Source organism: Spermophilus citellus, assembly GCF_964194105.1.
Source record: "Spermophilus citellus genome assembly, chromosome: 10".
Lineage (NCBI taxonomy): Eukaryota > Metazoa > Chordata > Mammalia > Rodentia > Sciuridae > Spermophilus > Spermophilus citellus.
In genome coordinates this window covers 82,591,658-82,610,979 of record NC_138197.1, presented here as the reverse complement: position 1 = coordinate 82,610,979, position 19,322 = coordinate 82,591,658, and the positions used below count along the sequence as shown (strand labels likewise).

Below are 19,322 nucleotides of genomic sequence, written 5' to 3'. Positions count from 1 at the left end.
GAACAGCCTTGGCAAGTTAGTAAGACCCTGTCTCAAAATAAGAAATTAAAAAAGGTCTGGGGATGCAGTTCAAAGGTAGAATACCACTGGGTTTAATCCCCTGTAACACGGATACCATACCACAAAATATATCTATAGACCTACATCTATATATAGGTATTATAGATACAACATTTTCCATCTTTATCAAAGATAAAGCTCTTCAATAAGTTCTAAAAACACAATTGAAAATAGAAAACAATAAGTCATTAAAAGTTTATTTTACCATAATAAAGAAACCTAATGCTCTTTTACACAAGCAATTAATTTTGGCTCTAATGCTCTAAGGTTTTGATTTAATTGACTCCCTGGAACTATGACTAGCCTGGCTTCAGAGACACTTTGGGGCTTTTTTAGTGAGATCCTTTGACTTCTTTCACAAAAGAAGTCCTTTCTATGGGTGTGTCTCTAAGGGTGGGAATTATCACACTAATACCTGGGTCTTGTCAAAATTAAAAGGAGAGTGGAAGGGATGGTTAGCATTCTTAGCTCTCTCAGAATAATTAGTAATTACTTCCCTTTTCTTTTTGGAAAGCTATAAAGAAAACATGTGGAATCTTAGTCATGAATGTAGTAAAAGTGGGCTGGGGTTGTAGTTCAGTGGTAGAGCACTTGTCTAGCACATGTGAGGCACTGTGTTCTATTCTCAATACCACATTATAAATAAAGAAAATAAAAGTCCACCAACAAATATATACATACATATACATATATATACATATACATACATACATATACGTACATATATATACATATACATACATATATATATATATAAATGAATGAAAGAAAGATGGGTTTTCTATCTTAGAACACAAGCTGAATAAATTTCCTTCTTATTGGAGACCTGTTTTTTTTTTTTTTTTTCTTTTTTGTACTAGGGATTGAACTCAGGGGCACTGAGCCACATCCTCAGCCTTATTTTGTATTTTATTTAAAGACAGGGTCTCACTCAGTTGCTTAGTGCCTTGCTTTTGCTGAGGCTGGCTTTGAACTCAGGATCCTCCTGTTTCAGCCTCCCAAGAGCCACTGGATTTCAGGAGTGCGCCACAGCACTTGGCTTGGAGACATGTTCTTGATCCTTTCCTCAGATACTTAATTTTAATCTGTATCTAAAAGAGAGGTCACTATCTATCAATATTATGATGTGGCTTCTAAATAGTGACTTTTTCTAAATAGTAAACTGGATAATACATTTCCTGTTTAAAGAATAGATGTGAGAAAGAATCTGGAGAAATTATTTCAGGGCAATAAATGAGCCAGAGTGTGAACTACATTGATAACTGAGGAAATGAAAATAAAAGGCACAAATTGAACTGACATTACTCAGGGGAGAAAAAAGAAAAAAATCTATGTGGAGACTAAGGAGGATGTGAAATATTGTTTGAATTACATTTGAGTAGTGATAGCATAAAACCATTTTTAATACTAAGGGAAAATTGACAGTATTTATAATTTTAAGATTATAACCAGGTATTCATACTAGCTCTGAAATCATCAAACAAAAAATGAGGTAAATAAGGACATGTACTTTAAGGACACACAAGTGTAAAACATTTAAAATAGTGACTAGCACAGAATAAACATTCAAAAATGTTTACTGATAGTGGTATTATCAATAGTGAACCACAGGCAAGCCAATTTTTTTCTCTGATTCCTCACCTATAAGAAAGAAATATAAACATATATTTTGATCCTTATTTTGAGGATAAAATCAGATAATATGTGTAATCAACCTAAGATGTTTTTAACCTTCCCCTTACTTCTCTGCCAATATACCAGTAGTTTCAACTTACTTTTCTTTTTTTCCTTCCTGTCCTTTCCCCTCTTCTCCCTCTTTCTCTCAGAGTCTCACTAAACCTGCCCAGGCTCGTCTTTTTTTTTTTTTTTTTTAAATAAACTCAATGAGTTTTTCCCTTTTTTTTTAAGAGAGAGAGAACTTTAATATTTATTTATTTATTTTTGTTTTCGGCGGACACAACATCTTTGTATGTGGTGCTGAGGATCGAATCTGAGCCGCACGCATGCCAGGTGAGTGCGCTACCGCTTGAGCCACATCCCCTTGCCATCCTTCTGCCTCTGCTTCCTAAGTAGCTGGGATTACAGGAGTACACGAACACATTCATCCCAATTCATTTTCATCAATAATAAAGGCTTTTTTTTGGTTTATTTTTTAGTTGTAGATGGACACAATACCTTTATTTAATTCATTTATTTTTATGCAGTGCTAAGATTGAACCTGGTATCTCACTACAATCTACTACTGAGCTATACCAAATAATTAATGCTTATTAATAAAGTGATTCTCAAAGTGAGGAAAAAAAATCTCTCTAAACAAAATGAACATATCCAATGACCAAGATAACAAAATTGTTATATCAGCAGTAATGCTACTGAGACTGTCATTTTTTTAGAAAAACTAAGATCCTAAGACTACACCTATACCTTCCACTGTCTTAAAAATGTTCTTCAAATTAAAAAATTCATTATATGAAGTATTTTTGAAAAATATCAGTTGATAAACATGGAACATAAAACACCAAATATTAATAACTGTGTTGTTCATACTGGACTAATTCTAGGGATTCGTAGTCCAAAAAGAGAACTTCATGTACCTATAGCTTACAGTAAGCCAATACTTTTAAATTATAAACAAAATACTAAAATAAAATACCCTAAAGATCTTACTACCTTCTTGCTGTGTTATCTTTGTAAAATACTATGAGAAAAAGGCATATTGCCACTAATAAAAGCTTATGCTTATTGATAAAACAATTAAAATTTAAAAGCTCAACAATAAATGATCCCAGATTCTTTTGTTTGAAGGTATTTTCAGAACAAGATTATATCTGTTCTATATATTCAGTTATTCACCTATCAGTCTTTAAATATGTTTTAATTTCCAGAAGCAAGATGTTAAGATTTCCCACATACTCCATCATATCTAAATTGAACAGTCACAAGAGACAAGTGTGGGATAAAATGGTAGAATTCTGCAGCTAAATATAAAATAGACTTCCTTTAAAGAGGGGGGAAAAAAAGTCCTTCTTTTTCTTTTTACAGTTAAAACTCTCTTAAATGAATCTTTAAAATAAGAGCAAGTTTAGTTCAGCAAGTTAAGGGAATGAACAAAAAAACCAGACCACTTAGGGTCAAATCCCAGCTGAACCACCATGTGAACACCTCCCTGAGCCATGGATTCTTATTTTGTCAAATATGAAGTGCCCTGAATTGTGATGAAGAGTAAACAAATCTGTCTCTATGTGTATAACAGTAATTGGCACATAGTATTCTTAAATGTAACATTGTAGGTCATGCCTGACAAACTTATTATTTATTATATTTATGTACAAGCAAGATTAGTAACTAACATAGAACTATTTTGTAAAAATACCTTGCGTGTGCTAATAGGAAAATAGTACAAAATCAAGCCTGAATGTCACAAACTACATAAATGAAATCACTGACTAGTACTGAATTTTCTTGGCTAAATAGGGTATATTAATCCTTGATTCACTAATGAACTTACAGAAAACGCTTAAAGTATGAAAAAAATGCTTTTCTAGATGTTTAAACAACTAAATTGTGAAAAAATGTGTTTTAATGGCATTATTTCTGTCCTTAGTTTCACCCATTTACCAGTATTAAAAAGTTTTGCTGTCTTGTTTCATTTCCTGTAAATAGCATAAGTATCCTACTTAATAGTAAACACCCTGGCACAACTAAAATTAATTTAAATAGTAATGTATAATTTTCTTAAGTACATACTAAACAATTTGGAACTCATGTTAGTGTATAATTTCCCTTTACATTATTAACTGATTTATGATTATAAAGTTATTTTCTGTGTCAAAGTGACATAAACATAAGGGAACAATAAAACCTTAAAGATTTCTAAGTAAAATTGCAAAATAGAGGGAAAGCTCTAAAAGCTGAAATCAAGGGTTCCTATTTAAAACTTCACTTATCTTTGAAATTCTTTGGCAATTTATTGAAACAAAAATAAAGACATATTAAATGATTCTAAATACAAGTTAACAAACATTACTTTCCAAAGTTACCTAAAACCTAATAGAGTTACTATGGGTTACACAAAAATGACACATAATATTTAGCTACACATTAGCATTAAATATAATCAGACATAAATATTACTGAAAATGAAGCTAGGCAAGGTCACACACACACTTGCAATCCCGGATACTCAGGAGGCTAAGGCAGAAAGATGACCAGTAGTACAAGGACAGCCTGGACAACTTAGTGAGATCCTGTCTCAAAGTAAAAATTTAAATATAAAAGGCTGGGATGTAGCTCAGTAATTGCCTTTCAGGTCTGAGCAAATTCAAACCCCAGCACCAAAAACGAAAACAAAACAGAACAAAAAATTACTGAAAATGATTGGTAGATGAATGCCAGTTAGTAAATTGGGGAAAATAAAGCAGTGATTTCATTTTGATAAATGTTTATTTGTTCTCAATAGGTCTATTTTAAAAGAAACCTCCAAACCAGTAACTTTCCTTGTAACTCATCTGTTTACCTAGATCAGTCTTAACATTTTTGAGATTTTTAAGTCTTTTTTTTATATAGTTCCTAAATTCTAGCTTAATCTTGTTCATGATTTTCTGAATCTCATTATAATGCAAACAGATCAACAAATAGCATAATGAGACTACTGACTTACTTCCCTTGCTAACTGGTGTTACTTTCCTCTCTCTACTACTTCACAGTGGTATGTGCCTCTTCATCTCAGACTTACCTAATTTACTTTCACCTGTAGAATATTGGTTTATATATAAAAATCATTCACTGCTTACAAATGAGCAGAATTCTGGTATTCATGCAAGAGCAAATAAATCTTTATACTTGCCTAGGTACTGGAGTTAGTTACTAGAGGTCTAGGAAAAAGTCTTATTTACAAAGTGCTCAAGAACTAATTTAATCCATTTGATTCTAACTCTAAATACCTGTATCAATCTCTCAAGAGTAAATAAACTTTATGATAAACCTACCATTTTTTATTAGCAGCACAGTCTTTCTGAGATGGTTTTATGTATGTGGTAAGGAAAATATTCCACTTTTGTTAAGGGTAGTTTCAGCTCTAATATGACAGAATTTGCCCAAATACCTATAAAAGATTAATCCAGAGACTTACAGAGTGGCCCTAAAAATAAAAACTTTCTAATGAGTTTCAAAAATTTGCCTAACAACTAAATTATTTTTATTAAATATTCTTATCAGTTCTGTACTCATGAGTTCATTATATAATTTCTATTTATCAGATTATTTTCCTTTATAATCAAGTTTTTACTTTACACTCTTTTTTTTTGGACAGGTTTCACCTGCTAATTGGCGAGTAAAGTGGCTCATGGATAAACCAAATTGGTTTCTGAAATTCCCCAATACCTTTTTTGCCTGTATTTTTTCCTTTAAATAAAAGAGAAAACTAATGTGTGGATCAAACTTGCAAAATTTCCACAGATACCTGAATGTCTGTGCCCTGTTTTCTTTAAAATAAAAGCATTGAAATGACTCGAATATGGACCTACTCTAAAAATGATTTTCAGTAACTTTGCCAAAAAGCAAAAATACACTCATTTGAAAAATACCAGACTTCAATGCCTCAACCTATTGCTTCTATCATACTGTAAACACAACCAATCATTACTCAATATACCCAAAACATGACATTAATATATATTATAATTCAAAGATTTATATTTTATGGATATCCACATTTATATTTTAAGACACAGTAACAGGGTGAGTGAATTAAATTTTTTAAAAGATATTCTTTTGCAGGGCTAAGTTTGTGGCTTAGTGGTAGAGCGTTTGCCTAGCATGTGTGAAGCACTGGGTTCGATTCTCAGCACCACTTATAAATAAATAAAATAAACATCCATTGACAACTAAACAATATTTAAAAAAATTTTAAAAAGGATATTCTTTTGCACACAATAAAGAAGGCCTGATTTCATCTTTAAAAATTCACAGGCCAAGGTAAACATAGGTGTCCTAGGAAATGCTCAAAATCTCCTCAAAAATAAACATCTTAGGAACAACGTTCCAGTATGAACAAAAATGATTATTAAGTCATTTGTAAGTCCACATTTGCTGTATAGCAACAAGTGTATATTTGCACCCCTAGGGATTTTCATTACAGAAACACAGTATGTAGCATAACAAAGTAGGAAAAAAAGTACTAAGGCTTAGATCAAAGTACTTAAATTCAAGTCCCAGATCTGCCAACTATTAGCTTATTTGATAACTACTCCAATACTACAGCATTTGGTCAGGAGTCAATGGCAGAGATAAAAAGGTAACTGAGACTATTTCATAGGTATTACATGTTTTGGAATATTTGATTGAATCTAAATATAACCCCTGTAATAAAATTGTTAAGGTGCATTCTATAAATGAAGATACTGTGGTGCAATGACTTACATGAATTTGCCTCAAAGTCATATTGCAAGTTAAGTGATGGAATAAATTAAGTGAAATAAGTTTAAATCTTATTATACTCCTTCCATTAAGTCACACTGGAGTACGAGGGAAAAAAAAACCACTGTGAATTATATATCACTGTTCTGATGACAGAGGGACGTGAAAATTTTTTATTATAATGAAGAAGCACACTATCCTTCTTCCAAAAAGTATTTTCCCTTTATGTTAAATATTCATGTATTCAAGTTATTCTGGATGTCCCTTGCTGTGGCTTCAAGTATTAAAATCTCCACACACTTCCTTCAGTATTTTAAGTACAGTATTTTACAAGTTTGAATATTAGCAAGTTACTTAAGCCTCAAGTAGACTTATCTACTTTTTGCAGGCCTATGTTATCCTTCAAACAGGAGGGAAGGGCTGCACTTCTAACAGAAATACTGCCGGCTTCTACCAAGCCTCCACTAGAGCACCAGACCACGTGGTATCTCTCTTAAGCTTAAGGTTCCCTACTCCTCTCCCTCCTTTTCACAAGGACCTGGAAATTAAGGTTTCTTTCTCTTAAGTAGAGCCCTGACATATGCCACCTGTGTAGTACAGACCGCAAACATCCTGCAGCCTGACTCCCGGAAGCCTACTAGAATCAGAATAAAGGGGAACTTAGATGCCGACAATGCCGGGAAGGGAAATGATTGGAAAAGTAAAGCGAGTGAGACTACGATAAGCTATAAAACGAGGACCTGTCAAAATAGTGTAAAACCCACGCCGAACGACTACAACCTATCCTTCGGGAAGGCCTGAGGTGGGAGCGGCACTACGGGAGGAAGGACGACGAAGGGACCCGCACGAGCTACCGACGCCGCTCCCCACATACCTCTCAGCATGCACCGACAAGCCAAGAACCCTAGCCCTCATCTCGGGTCTAACCTTTGCCCCAAAATCCTGCTGCCTAAGGCGGCCGCCGCCGGACCTGCCCGCACCTGTCACTAGAGAAACACACCAGCCCGCCGTTCCCGCCCAGTCCTCCACCGTCCTCAGGCAACTGCAACCACCTCAACATCTTTCCCCTACCAGGTGTCCCCTTTCCGGAGCGAGGTTTTCAGCAGCGTCGCGATGTCAGAACGCTGGGTGTCCAGATCCGCCGCTCCGCCTTCCGCCATCTTCTTCCACTAGCGGCAGCGGAGGCGGCAGCTACGGCGGCGGCACGCCCAGAGCATTGTGGGAATGGCGTCCGCGGCCCCTCCCAGTCGGCAGGTCGAAACCAAAAGAGACGCGGGGGGAGGGGGGGTGCCTCGGGACAAGAGGAAGCCTCGGGGGTGGACTGGGTGCGCGTCTGTGGTCTGCTGCCCCCCATCGGTCCCCGCCCGTCCAGCATCTCGCCTGGGCCTCCTCCGGCCCGGGACCGCCGGCTTTTAACTTTAGTGGCTGAGGGCTCGGGCGTTCTGCGCTTCAGCGGTGCCAGGGCCCGTCCAGCCTCGACTTTGCCTACCCCTCCTTTCTTCCTGCGGACGCCTGAAAAACCCTTATTTGCGTATTCACTCACGCTTGAGGGTGCGGTGGGGCGGGGAGTGTGGGGACGGCTAAGATATGGCAGAAAATTTACAGCTCCGTGACTTTGGGCTTTTGGTTGCGAGTTGCAGAACCCAAGCTCAATGATTACTGGCACAAAGAACAATCCGAAACCGAACGTTTGGCCGCAGTGCCCTTCCTAGGTTCCTTCCAGCTCCCTTGCTGTAGGTAGGGACCTTTTCACAGGCTCTTTGTGACGCCTCCCCAGGCACACCCAGACAACTAAGCTGCAGTGAAAAACATGCCCCAGTTCCTCGCTGAACAGGGAGTAAAATCATGTATTGAATCATGACAGGTACCAAGGGGAAGAAAACTGGGAAAAAACCTCCTCTGTGTCAGTGTAACATTTCCTTAGTGTCATCCCATGGTGTGTGCACCTGAATTGAAACTTAGATAACGTGAGCTTTTTCGAGGCCAACAATTATGGTTCAACTGGGGAAATTGAGTCCAAAATCGAGATGCCAAAGTCAGACATATAGCAAGTGGAGAGGCAAGTTCACAGCCCAGGTTCCAAAGACCATGTACTATAATCTATAGCATACTCTACCTCTCCTTAGGAAACCCTAAATTAAAATGTAAATCCCACAAGAGCTGCAACTGAGTTCCTCTAGTTCTGCTAGGGTTTTTGTTTTCTCTCTCTCTCTCTCTTGGAAATTTGGTGGCTAGCATCGTGCTGAATAACGTAAACAACACTTACATAGTTAAGCAGTTTTCCACAATTATTAAGTATTTACAAGCATGAAGATGTCCAGATGTGACTTTTTAAGATAACGTCTAACATCTGATGTGACAAATAAAATGATTAACAAGAATCCTAACATGATCTCTCTTATTTCCCCATTTTTAATGCCTACCCTAACTCATTTGGAAGGTTGGTGTAGTTATGTTGGTAAGAAGTGCTGAAGCTTACCAAATAAAAGTATTGTATATTGGTATTTGATTTGGGTATATCCATATTATAATTGCTTGTTGCTATACAATACTATTTTGCATTATCATGTCAGCCTTTACTTGAGAGTCTGAAAGCAACTTCCAGTTACTTCTATTTCTTGCTTGGCTTTTCTTCTGATGGGTTAAAAAAAAATTAGTGTTTCTCTAAACATGGGTATCCTCAGTTATATATTCCCCCTTTTCCAAAGTAATTATCCAAAGAGAGGCAGTATGATATGAAAATAATATGTTGTAGTCATGTAGAATTTAGTTCAAACTTCACTTCAACCTCTAGGAGCAAAGTACTTAACCTGTAGATTAATAAAAATTGAGTATTATAATACCTACCCTAAGGATTCTTGTGAAGATTAAATTAAATAATATGTAAATATTGCTTTGGACACAATAGTCAATAAATATTAGCAGGAGGAATTAGACTGATGACAGAATGAATTGTATAGTATTTGAATTATATCTCAATAAAGCTTTTTTAAAAAGTGTTTGGGATTTTGAAGGCAAAATTGTGCTCTATCATTTATAAACATAATATAATGAAGAAGCAATGAGTCACACACTCTTATTCAGTTTTCTCATTGAAGAGAAATGTTGATGCCTATAGTCATTCCACTAAGTAAAATAGTCTTTTCTCCACCTGCACCATGCTAAAGGTAGTAAGTTAACTGGATAAAGATGTATAAATTCAACATCAATTTGAGTTATACAACAGATCAATTTGTAGACTTAACTAGTTGCCATCAAAGTCAGGAAAGAAATATTAGTTATAATATTTTATTTAGTAACATATTAAGAGTTACTAGCATCGTTCTAAACACTTTAAAGTACTAACTCTATCCTCTCAGCAAATCTTTAATTAAGGTATTATTATTATTCCAATTCTATAGATAAGGAATTGAGACTAGTAAGTAAGAGAACCCAATATTGGATGCAAGGAATCTGGCTTCAGAATTTAGAAGATTTCGGAAATTTTAAATTTTTTCCCTGAACTTTATGATCTCGTTTATAGCAATCAACTTTTCAGTGACCTCCATTTATGAATTCCTAGAAATTCTCCTTATTTTACTAATATTTTCTTCAATTATGAATAGAAATAAGACATTGTTCATAAATACTAAATTAGTTAAGGCCCATATTCCTACATTCAATAGGAAGATAAATTAATAAAAACTTACTTTGAATGACACAGATCATTGAGTAAAAATCAGAAGATTACATCTACTTATTCTGAATTCGGGTCTTCAGTGATGTTTCTCTACGTTAACTTTTACAAATATACTACTTGTATCTTTGTCTATTTTAAAACCTAAGGGTTTGAGTAGGGAAAGCGGGTAAAGAATGCTGAGTACTTTAGAAATCAGGCTTAATGTGAGTAAGGTGGGCCTCACATAAAGTCAGCTGGTTTTGAAATCGAAGATACTCTAGGGAGGATTCTTTTGATCTTGTAGTGATTCCTTTCTCTGCTCACTGTTGTTTGAACAGTCCCCTTGTCCAACCTTGAGAGGTCCTTGCACTCAAAAATTAAGAGAGAGGACTTGAAATATAAATATTCCAGAGTGAGTAGAGGCTTAAAACTAAGTTGTCAGATAAGACCTAGTTTTCAGCATGGGGTGATTCAGAGAAGAAGAAAAAGCAACATGTTCTATATAAAATGGTTGAATGGGCGAAAGTTCAAAAAAAAATTCCAAGATAAATTCTGCCAACTTCACAATTTTTTATGGGACTGGCTACTTGAGCCCAAGAAAAATCTGCCTGAAGTCAGTGGATTTAGTTCATTGCAGATGTACACAAAATAAGCATATCTCCTGAAAGAAAAACCTTTGTGACCTGGCTGCCTTTATTTCTCTACTCTTCCTCTCTTTAATCTTGAGGAAGCACTGCCTCACTTTTTCCTTCTCCCCTGTCCTTCCTCTGCACTTTTTCCCTCTGATAATCCTACCATCCCCTCATTCATATTCATCTCCCCAAACCCTTCATTCTTTTCTTATGTAATTGTGTAACTCCTTTCTCCCTTCAGCAGCTGGAAGGCAGCGGAGGAGGAGTGCAAACACCAAAATAGCACGTAGTAAAATGCTTAATCTGTTAATGACATTTTGAAATTTGTGATGTGAATAAAAATTGTAAGTGCCACAATACAGTTTTTAAAGTTAAAAAACACAGCGGCTTCTTATTTCAGACAAATGTTAGGTTTCGATAAAGAGGATGAAATCGTAGTGAAGTGAATATAGCACCTTTTGCAAAGAATCAGTATACTTGGATTGTGACTCTGGCTCAGTGCCACTAACTAGCTGTGTAACCTTGGCCAAGTTATTTAATCTCTGTGAGCATTTGTTTTCTCATTATAAAATAAGGTGATTAAACTTCATGGGCTGAATCTCAAATGCTTGCAAGGTTTAGATATAGCTAATGTAAATGGGTGAAGCAAATATGCCTTAAGATAATAAGGAGTTGTGGGGACTCCATTGAACCATCTGCCCCTACCAAATGTGTTTAAATTAAAGGAGTTAGAATAAACAAAATTATATCTCCTTTGCTATGGAATCTAGAAAGTTGAATTTTGGCATGGGCATGAAGTCTACAAATTAATTAATCTGGGTTGTTTCTTAGATCTCTTCATAAGCATATAAAAAATGCTATGAAAGCAGACACTACCCTGAAGGTTGATATCAATTCTCCCTATGTGTAGCCAATTCTCATTAAATGATGGCACAACTAAACAGATTTGAATCAATAAACAAATCAAGTAGTCTAATGGGTCTAGAATGAAAGCAAAAGAAAAAAACAAAAACAAAAAAATCCTTAATAGAGAATATAATCTGTGGGTTCTAGGTATTTTTAAATGAATTGTCCTTTATGATGGAAAAGTTTTTCAAGAAAGAGTTGGCTTGTCCTATCCAGCCAATAGTGATATAGCTTATTAAACCAAAGTTGGCAATAGGAAAAGTCTATATTACATTTTTTATTTGCTATTTGCCTTTATTGATAGACTTCCAGATTGATAAAAGACCACTTAAAGAAAAAAAAAAAAAGAAATCTCTAAGCAGTCTCTGGTCCTTTCCCAAGCTTCACAATAATGGATGAACTTTAGAAAGTTAAATTGTTTCGAGATGCTGATCTTGTGTTTTAAATGGACAAAATGATTTAAACAAAATATTGACCTTAACAATATATATTTGATCATTTGTACTTTATATATTTCATTCAAAAGTTTAAAAATGCTTTTGTTATGCTAAACATAACATCTATACAACCAAAGTAAAATAGAGAATTGTACAATGAGCTACCGATTCTGCAACTATATAGATTCCAGAGAGATTTACTTTGTTTTTTCCCAAGAGAGGGCTAAATTATTCAGGTTTTCTGTTTGGACAATCCTTCCCTTCATTTTTGGCTGAGGATGCAAAACAAAAATTTAAACTGCTTACAAAGAGTTTTAGAACAATATAATAGGTCTTAGAGACTATCCTTGTTCTTGAACTGATGGAAATATAAGGCATCTTCATAATTCTGACTTCCAGGTATCTCTAAGCAGCAGGACATTTCATACCACACAGTAGATTTAGGTCAAGTTAGAATATGTCAACAATAAAGAAAAATTGTTTGGTGATTTTACAAAAATATTTATCATTTTATTTTTGTTGGTGTTGCTAGACAGTATGCTTCTGTTTAGGACCTTTTGAACTCTGTTAATTATGCATTTCTAAAAATATTCATGGCTGCTATGCAAATAACATAAGGGATACATGAGATGTGCAAGAAATAATAGTATACTTCTACAGATAATTTAATTTACTTAATGATAAATGTCTTCCTCTGCTACTTACTAGTTCTGTTACTGGAGAATTTTCCTCATCTTTAAGATGGGACTAATGGACTTATTTCTTAGGATTCTTTCAAAAGTGAATTAAATAATGAAATCAACTACCCTCTGAGTTCAATCCCCAGTACCGCTCCCTCCCACCAAAACAAAGGGGGCTGAAGATGTGGCTCAGTGGTTAAGCACCCCTGGGTTTAATTCCTGGTACCAAAAAAAAAAAAGTCTAACTTTACTCACAATATTTTGCACGAGGGATTCTTAGGGATAAAAATAAAATGACATACTTAGAAGCTTAGAATACCAAATACAAAAATATTTTATATGCTTATGATGTGTAATTACACACATAGAAACGTAACAGATTAATAGATCAAAGACGTGTTTTGGAGTCATCTTATCTGTGGATTCACAATGTGGAAAGTAGAATAGTGGCTCTCCAAAGATCTCTATGTCCTAATTCCAGAAACTGTGAATGTGCTACCTTATATAACCACAGGGACTTTGTATATGTGATTACGGTTAAGGACCTGGAGACAAGATCATCTTGCATTATCCCATTAGATCCTGTCTAATTACATGAATCCTAAAAAGTGAAAGGATCAGAAGCGAATGTGACTGACTATGGAAGAATGAAGATGAAATAAAGGGGCCTCAAGCCAACAAATGTGAGTGACTTCTAAAAGCTGAAAAAGGCAAGGAAATGAGTTTTTCTCCAGAATCTCCATAAGGATACCGTCTTACCACCTTGGATTTAGCCCAAAAGATTTGTGTCAGACTTCCATAGAAATGTATGAGTATATACTTTTGTTGTTTCCAGTCATTAGGTTTATGGTGATTTATTATAGTGGCAATAGAAAATACAGACAAGTGTCTTAGGGAAATTAAGACAAAGCAAAATATATTCAGATTTAAAATTGATCACTGTGTTCATGTTATATAGCATTACACAGATATATATTATATATTGGGTATTATATCATAGATAGAAATAATAAACAATTGCATGGAATAAGATATATTCTCTGGATGGAAAAATGGAAGATAATTTTAGCAATGACCTCTGTTAGGGTCCGTAAACAAGTCAAGATGGCACCTGGCATTTTGCCAGATGGAGTGGTTTGTGAAGTAACGCCATCCAGCCATTAAGATGATAGAGATTCCTTAATGACTGACTGACTGCTGTATCTAGTCTATGTTAATTGAGTTAAGCTGTGTGTAATTTTAAGATGATGAGGATTCCTTAATGACTGATTGCTGTAACTGGATGATGCTAAATTGAAACAGGCTGTGTATTTAGTTAGGTATAAATATCTCTGCCTTCCTGCAATAAAGCGGCTCCCACTGTATCAACCTTCACAAGTTCCTTGTCACTCCTCCCTCCCCCCCCCCGCCCCGTTTATTTCGCCCAGCAAGACTGCGGCAACTTCTAAAATCTAACACAATTTATAATAAAATAAATAATACCTATACCTAAGTCTCCAGTAATTATGTGATTATTTTAAATTTTTAGGCATTGTCACATCAGTAGGCAGGGTATCTTTTCTTACACAGTGTACTAATTAAAAATGCTAATATTTTCTGGGAAAATCTGTACAGACATACCCAAGAAAAATGTTTTACTAGCCATTTGTGCATCCTTTAGAACGCTATTAACACGTAAAGTTGACCATCACACTCATGAATTATAATCAGAGAAAATTGAGTCAGGTGGATTAAGAGGGGTAGAATCATAAATACATTGAGCTGGATAGCACACATCACTGTTAACAGAAGTAGATTATAAATCAATGCACATACCCCAGAGTTTTCTTCTTTCCCTCCCCTCTCCCACCCTTTTATCCTTTTTGTCTTCAAAGGCATTTGATACAACTCTCTGAGGATAGTGATTCCTTGATAAGTACTTACAGAGCGAAAAGACTTTGGAGGGAAGTTAAGATTAAAAATAAAACCCAGGTCTACTGTCCAATTAAAATAGTTAACGGAAGGTAGAAGTATATCAAGGTAAGGAAAGAAACAACAACAACAAAAAGGCCCTGCTTTTATCAGAGAGAGAGAGCTGAGTAGTCACAAGAAATGCCCTTTTGACTCTATAATGCTCTAACTATTTTAGAGTGATTCATCTAAAAGGTGGTATAAAGCAAATTTCATTCAGCCTTTTCAGAGAAAAAAATAATAATTTTAAACTTGTTTATCAAGAGGAGAATAAGGGAAACTAGAAAATTAAGAGTTCGGAACTGTCAGGTTTTCTAAGTAAACAAAGGATGTTTTCCCAAAATGATTCTACTATTAACAAAGTTTGCATTTTCAAACTTTCTAAATGCAAACTCTCAATTTTTATATTGCATAAATTAATTCAGAAAAGAAACATCATCTTATAAATAGGTAAAAACTTTTTTCAGGTTTGAAAGATGTCTAAAACTGAGTTAAAGAGAGTAAATAAGCTTTTGAAAATATAGAAAAATTTATCTAAGGGAAATGATTATTTACTAGAAAGAAAATCTTCACCAATATTGATTTTAGTATGTATTTGCTATCACCATTGAAAGAAAATTTATCATGAAATGGACAAGGTATATTTCAGGCATTTTTAAAAAAAAAGCTACACGATGGTATTCTCTAATAAAAGTATACTTGGACATGTTAAAAGAAATGTTAGGGGTCTCCTCTCAAACAAAGGAACTCTTAAATAAGAGAGCAAAGTGTTCATGAAGAGAATGAAATTCTTCATTTGAACTTCATAAAGAGACAATGAAACTCATTTGAAATTTGCTGCATAAGGTATATTACTTATCTAATGGACCTTCTGGAAGGTTAAAAAAAATCATCTCAACCTAAAGCACTGTTTCTAGTGTGCTCTGTAGATTAGCTATGTCATATAAGTATGTGGTTGACTTTAAAATGTGGTGCAATTAAACTATGGGTTACTAGCCCTAAAAACAGGTATGTTGAATCCAGAACTTTGAGAGTTGAAGCTTAGCAAATATCATTTTAACAAGTTCACAGGTGATTCTTTTTTTTAATTGCTCTTTTTTTAAATTTTTTTTATTGGTTGTTCACAACATTACAAAGCTCTTAGCATATCATATTTCATACATTAGATTGAAGTGGGTTATGAACCCCCAATTTTACCCCAAATGCAGATTGCAGAATCACGTCGGTTACACATCCACAATTTTACATAATGCCCTATTAGTAATTGTTGTATTCTGCTACCTTTCCTATCCCCTACTATCCCCCTCCCCTCCCCTCCCATCTTCTCTCTCTACCCCATCTACTGTAATTCATTTCTCTCCTTGTTTATTTTCCCATTCCCCTCACAACCTCTTATATGTAATTTTGTGTAGCAATGAGGGTCTCCCTTCATTTCCATGCAATTTCCCTTTTCTCTCCCTTTCCCTCCCATCTCATGTCTCTGTTTAATGTTAATCTTTTCTTCCTGCTCTTCCTCCCTGCTCTGTTCATAGTTGCTCTCATTATATCAAAGAAGACATTTGGTATTTGTTTTTTAGGGATTGGCTAGCTTCACTAAGCATAATCTGCTCTAGTGCCATCCATTTCCCTGAAAATTCTATGATTTTGTCATTTTTTATTGCTGCATAGTACTGCATTGTGTATAGATGCCACATTTTTTTTTTATCCATTCATCTATTGAAGGGCATCTGGGTTGGTTCCACAGTCTAGCTATTGTGAATTGTGCTGCTATGAACATCGATGTGGCAGTATCCCTGTAGCATGCTCTTTTAAGGTCTTCAGGGAATAATCCGAGAAGGGCAATAGCAGGGTCAAATGGTGGTTCCATTCCCAGCTTTCCCAGGAATCTCCAAACTGCTTTCCAAATTGGCCTCACCAATTTGCAGTCCCACCAGCAATGTACAAATGTACCCTTTTCTCCACATCCTCGCCAGCACTTGTTGTTGTTTGACTTCATAGTGGCTGCCAATCTTACTGGAGTGAGATGGTATCTTAGGGTGGTTTTGACTTGCATTTCTCTGACTGCTAGAGATGGTGAGCATTTTTTCATGTACTTGTTGATTGATTGTATATCCTCCTCTGAGAAGTGTCTGTTCAGGTCCTTGGCCCATTTGTTGATTGGGTTATTTGTTATCTTATTGTCTAATTTTTTGAGTTCTTTGTATACTCTGGATATTAGGGCTCTATCTGAAGTGTGAGGAGTAAAAATTTGTTCCCAGGATGTAGGCTCCCTATTTACCTCTCATTGTTTCTCTTGCTGAGAAAAAACTTTTTAGTTTAAGTAAGTACCATTTGTTGATTCTTGTTATTAACTCTTGTGCTATGGGTGTCCTATTAAGGAATTTGGAGCCCGACCCCACAATATGTAGATCGTAGCCAACTTTTTCTTCTATCAGACGCAGAGTCTCTGATTTGATATCAAGCTCCTTGATCCATTTTGAGTTAACTTTTGTGCATGGCAAGAGAAAGGGATTCAGTTTCATTTTGTTGCATATGGATTTCCAGTTTTCCCAACACCATTTGTTGAAGATGCTATCCTTCCTCCATTGCATGCTTTTAGACCCTTTATCAAATATAAGATAGTTGTAACTTTGTGGATTAGTCTCTGTGTCCTCTATTCTATACCATTGGTCCACCCTCCTGTTTTGGTACCAGTACCATGCTGTTTTTGTCACTATTGCTCTGTAATATAGTTTGAAATCTGGTATCGCTATACTGCCTGATTCACACTTCCTGCTTAGAATTGCTTTTGCTATTCTGGGTCTTTTATTTTTCCATATGAATTTCATGATTGCTTTATCTATTTCTACAAGAAATGCCGTTGGGATTTTGATTGGCATTGCATTAAACCTATAGAGAACTTTTGGTAATATCGCCATTTTGATGATGTTAGTTCTGCCTATCCATGAACAGGGTATATTTTTCCATCTTCTAAGATCTTCTTCTACTTCTCTCTTTAGGGTTCTGTAGTTTTCATTGTATAAATCTTTCACCTCTTTTGTTAGGTTGATTCCCAAGTATTTTATTTTTTTTGAGGATATTGTGAATGGAGTGTTTTTCCTCATTTCCGTTTCAGAAGTTTTGTCACTGATATACAGAAATGCCTTTGATTTATGCGTGTTGATTTTATATCCTGCCACTTTGCTGAATTCATTTATTAGTTCTAGTAGTTTCTTTGCAGACCCTTTTGGGTCTTCTAGGTATAGAATCATGTCATCTGCAAATAGTGATAATTTAAGTTCTTCTTTTCCTATTTTTATGCCTTTAATTTCTTTTGTCTGTCTAATTGCTCTGGCTAGTATTTCAAGGACTAAATTAAATAGAAGTGGAGAGAGAGGGCATCCCTGTCTTGTTCCAGATTTTAGAGGGAATGCCTTCAACTTTTGTCCATTCAGAATGATGCTAGCCTGAGGCTTAGCATAGATAGCTTTTACAATGTCAAGGTAAGTTCCTGTTATCCCTAGTTTTTCTAATGTTTTGAACATAAAGGGATGCTGTACTTTGTCGAATGCTTTCTCTGCGTCTATTGAGATGATCCTATGGTTCTTATCTTTATGTCTATTGATGTGGTGAATAACATTTATTGATTTCTGTATATTGAACCATCCTTGCATCCCAGGGATGAATCCTACTTGATCATGGTGCACAATTTTTTTGATGTGTTTTTGTATTCGATTCGCCAGAATTTTATTGAGGATTTTTGCATCTAGGTTCATTAGAGATATTGGTCTGTAGTTTTCTTTCTTTGAGGTGTCTTTGTCTGGTTTTGGAATCAGGGTGATGTTGGCCTCATAGAATGAATTTGGAAGAGCTCCCTCTTTTTCTATTTCCTGAAATAACTTGAAAAGTATTGGTATTAATTCTTCTTTAAAGGTTTTGTAAAACTCCGCTGTATACCCATCCGGTCCTGGGCTTTTCTTGGTTGGTAGTCTTTTGATGGCCTCTTCAATTTCCTCCATTGATATTGGTCTGTTCAAATTGTGTGTATCCTCCTGACTCAGTCTGGGCAAATCATATGACTTAAGAAATTTATTGGTGTCTTCACTATCTTCTATTTTATTTGAATATAGCTTTTCAAAATAATTTCTAATTGTCTTCTGTATTTCTGTAGCATCTGTTGTGATATTGCCTTTTTCATCCCGTATGTTAGTAATTTGAGTTCTCTCTCTTCTTCTCTTCGTTATCATGGCTAAAGGTCTGTCGATCTTATTTATTTTTTTGAAGAACCAACTTTTAGTTTTGTTAATTTTTTCAATAGTTTCTTTTGTTTCAATTTCATTGATTTCTGCTCTGATTTTAATTATTTCTTGCCTTCTGCTACATTTGCTGTTGTTTTGCTCTTCCTTTTCTAGGGCTTTGAGATAAAGTGTGAGCTCATTTATTTGTTGGTTTTTTTCTTTTTTTGAGGAATGACCACCAGGCGATGAATTTTCCTCTTAAAACTGCTTTCATTGTGTCCCATAGATTCTGATATGTTGTGTCTGTATTTCATTTATTTCTAAGAATTTTTTGATTTCCTCCTTTATGTCTTCTGTAACCCATT

At 35.3% G+C, this 19,322-nt stretch overlaps 1 protein-coding gene across 3 annotated transcripts in view; it reads right to left on the bottom strand.

Annotated features, from left to right (window-relative positions):
- The window catches only part of USP15 (ubiquitin specific peptidase 15), a 115,910-nt gene extending 108,205 nt beyond the window's left edge, over positions 1-7,705 (bottom strand). For all 3 annotated transcript variants that reach the window (XM_081309955.1, XM_081309956.1, XM_081309960.1), the window contains exon 1: positions 7,549-7,705. In XM_081309955.1, coding sequence (XP_081166081.1) covers positions 7,549-7,637 — 89 coding nt within the window. In that variant the 5' untranslated portion in view covers positions 7,638-7,705. The remainder of the gene's footprint in view (positions 1-7,548) is intronic.
- Positions 7,706-19,322: the final 11,617 nt, after the last annotated feature.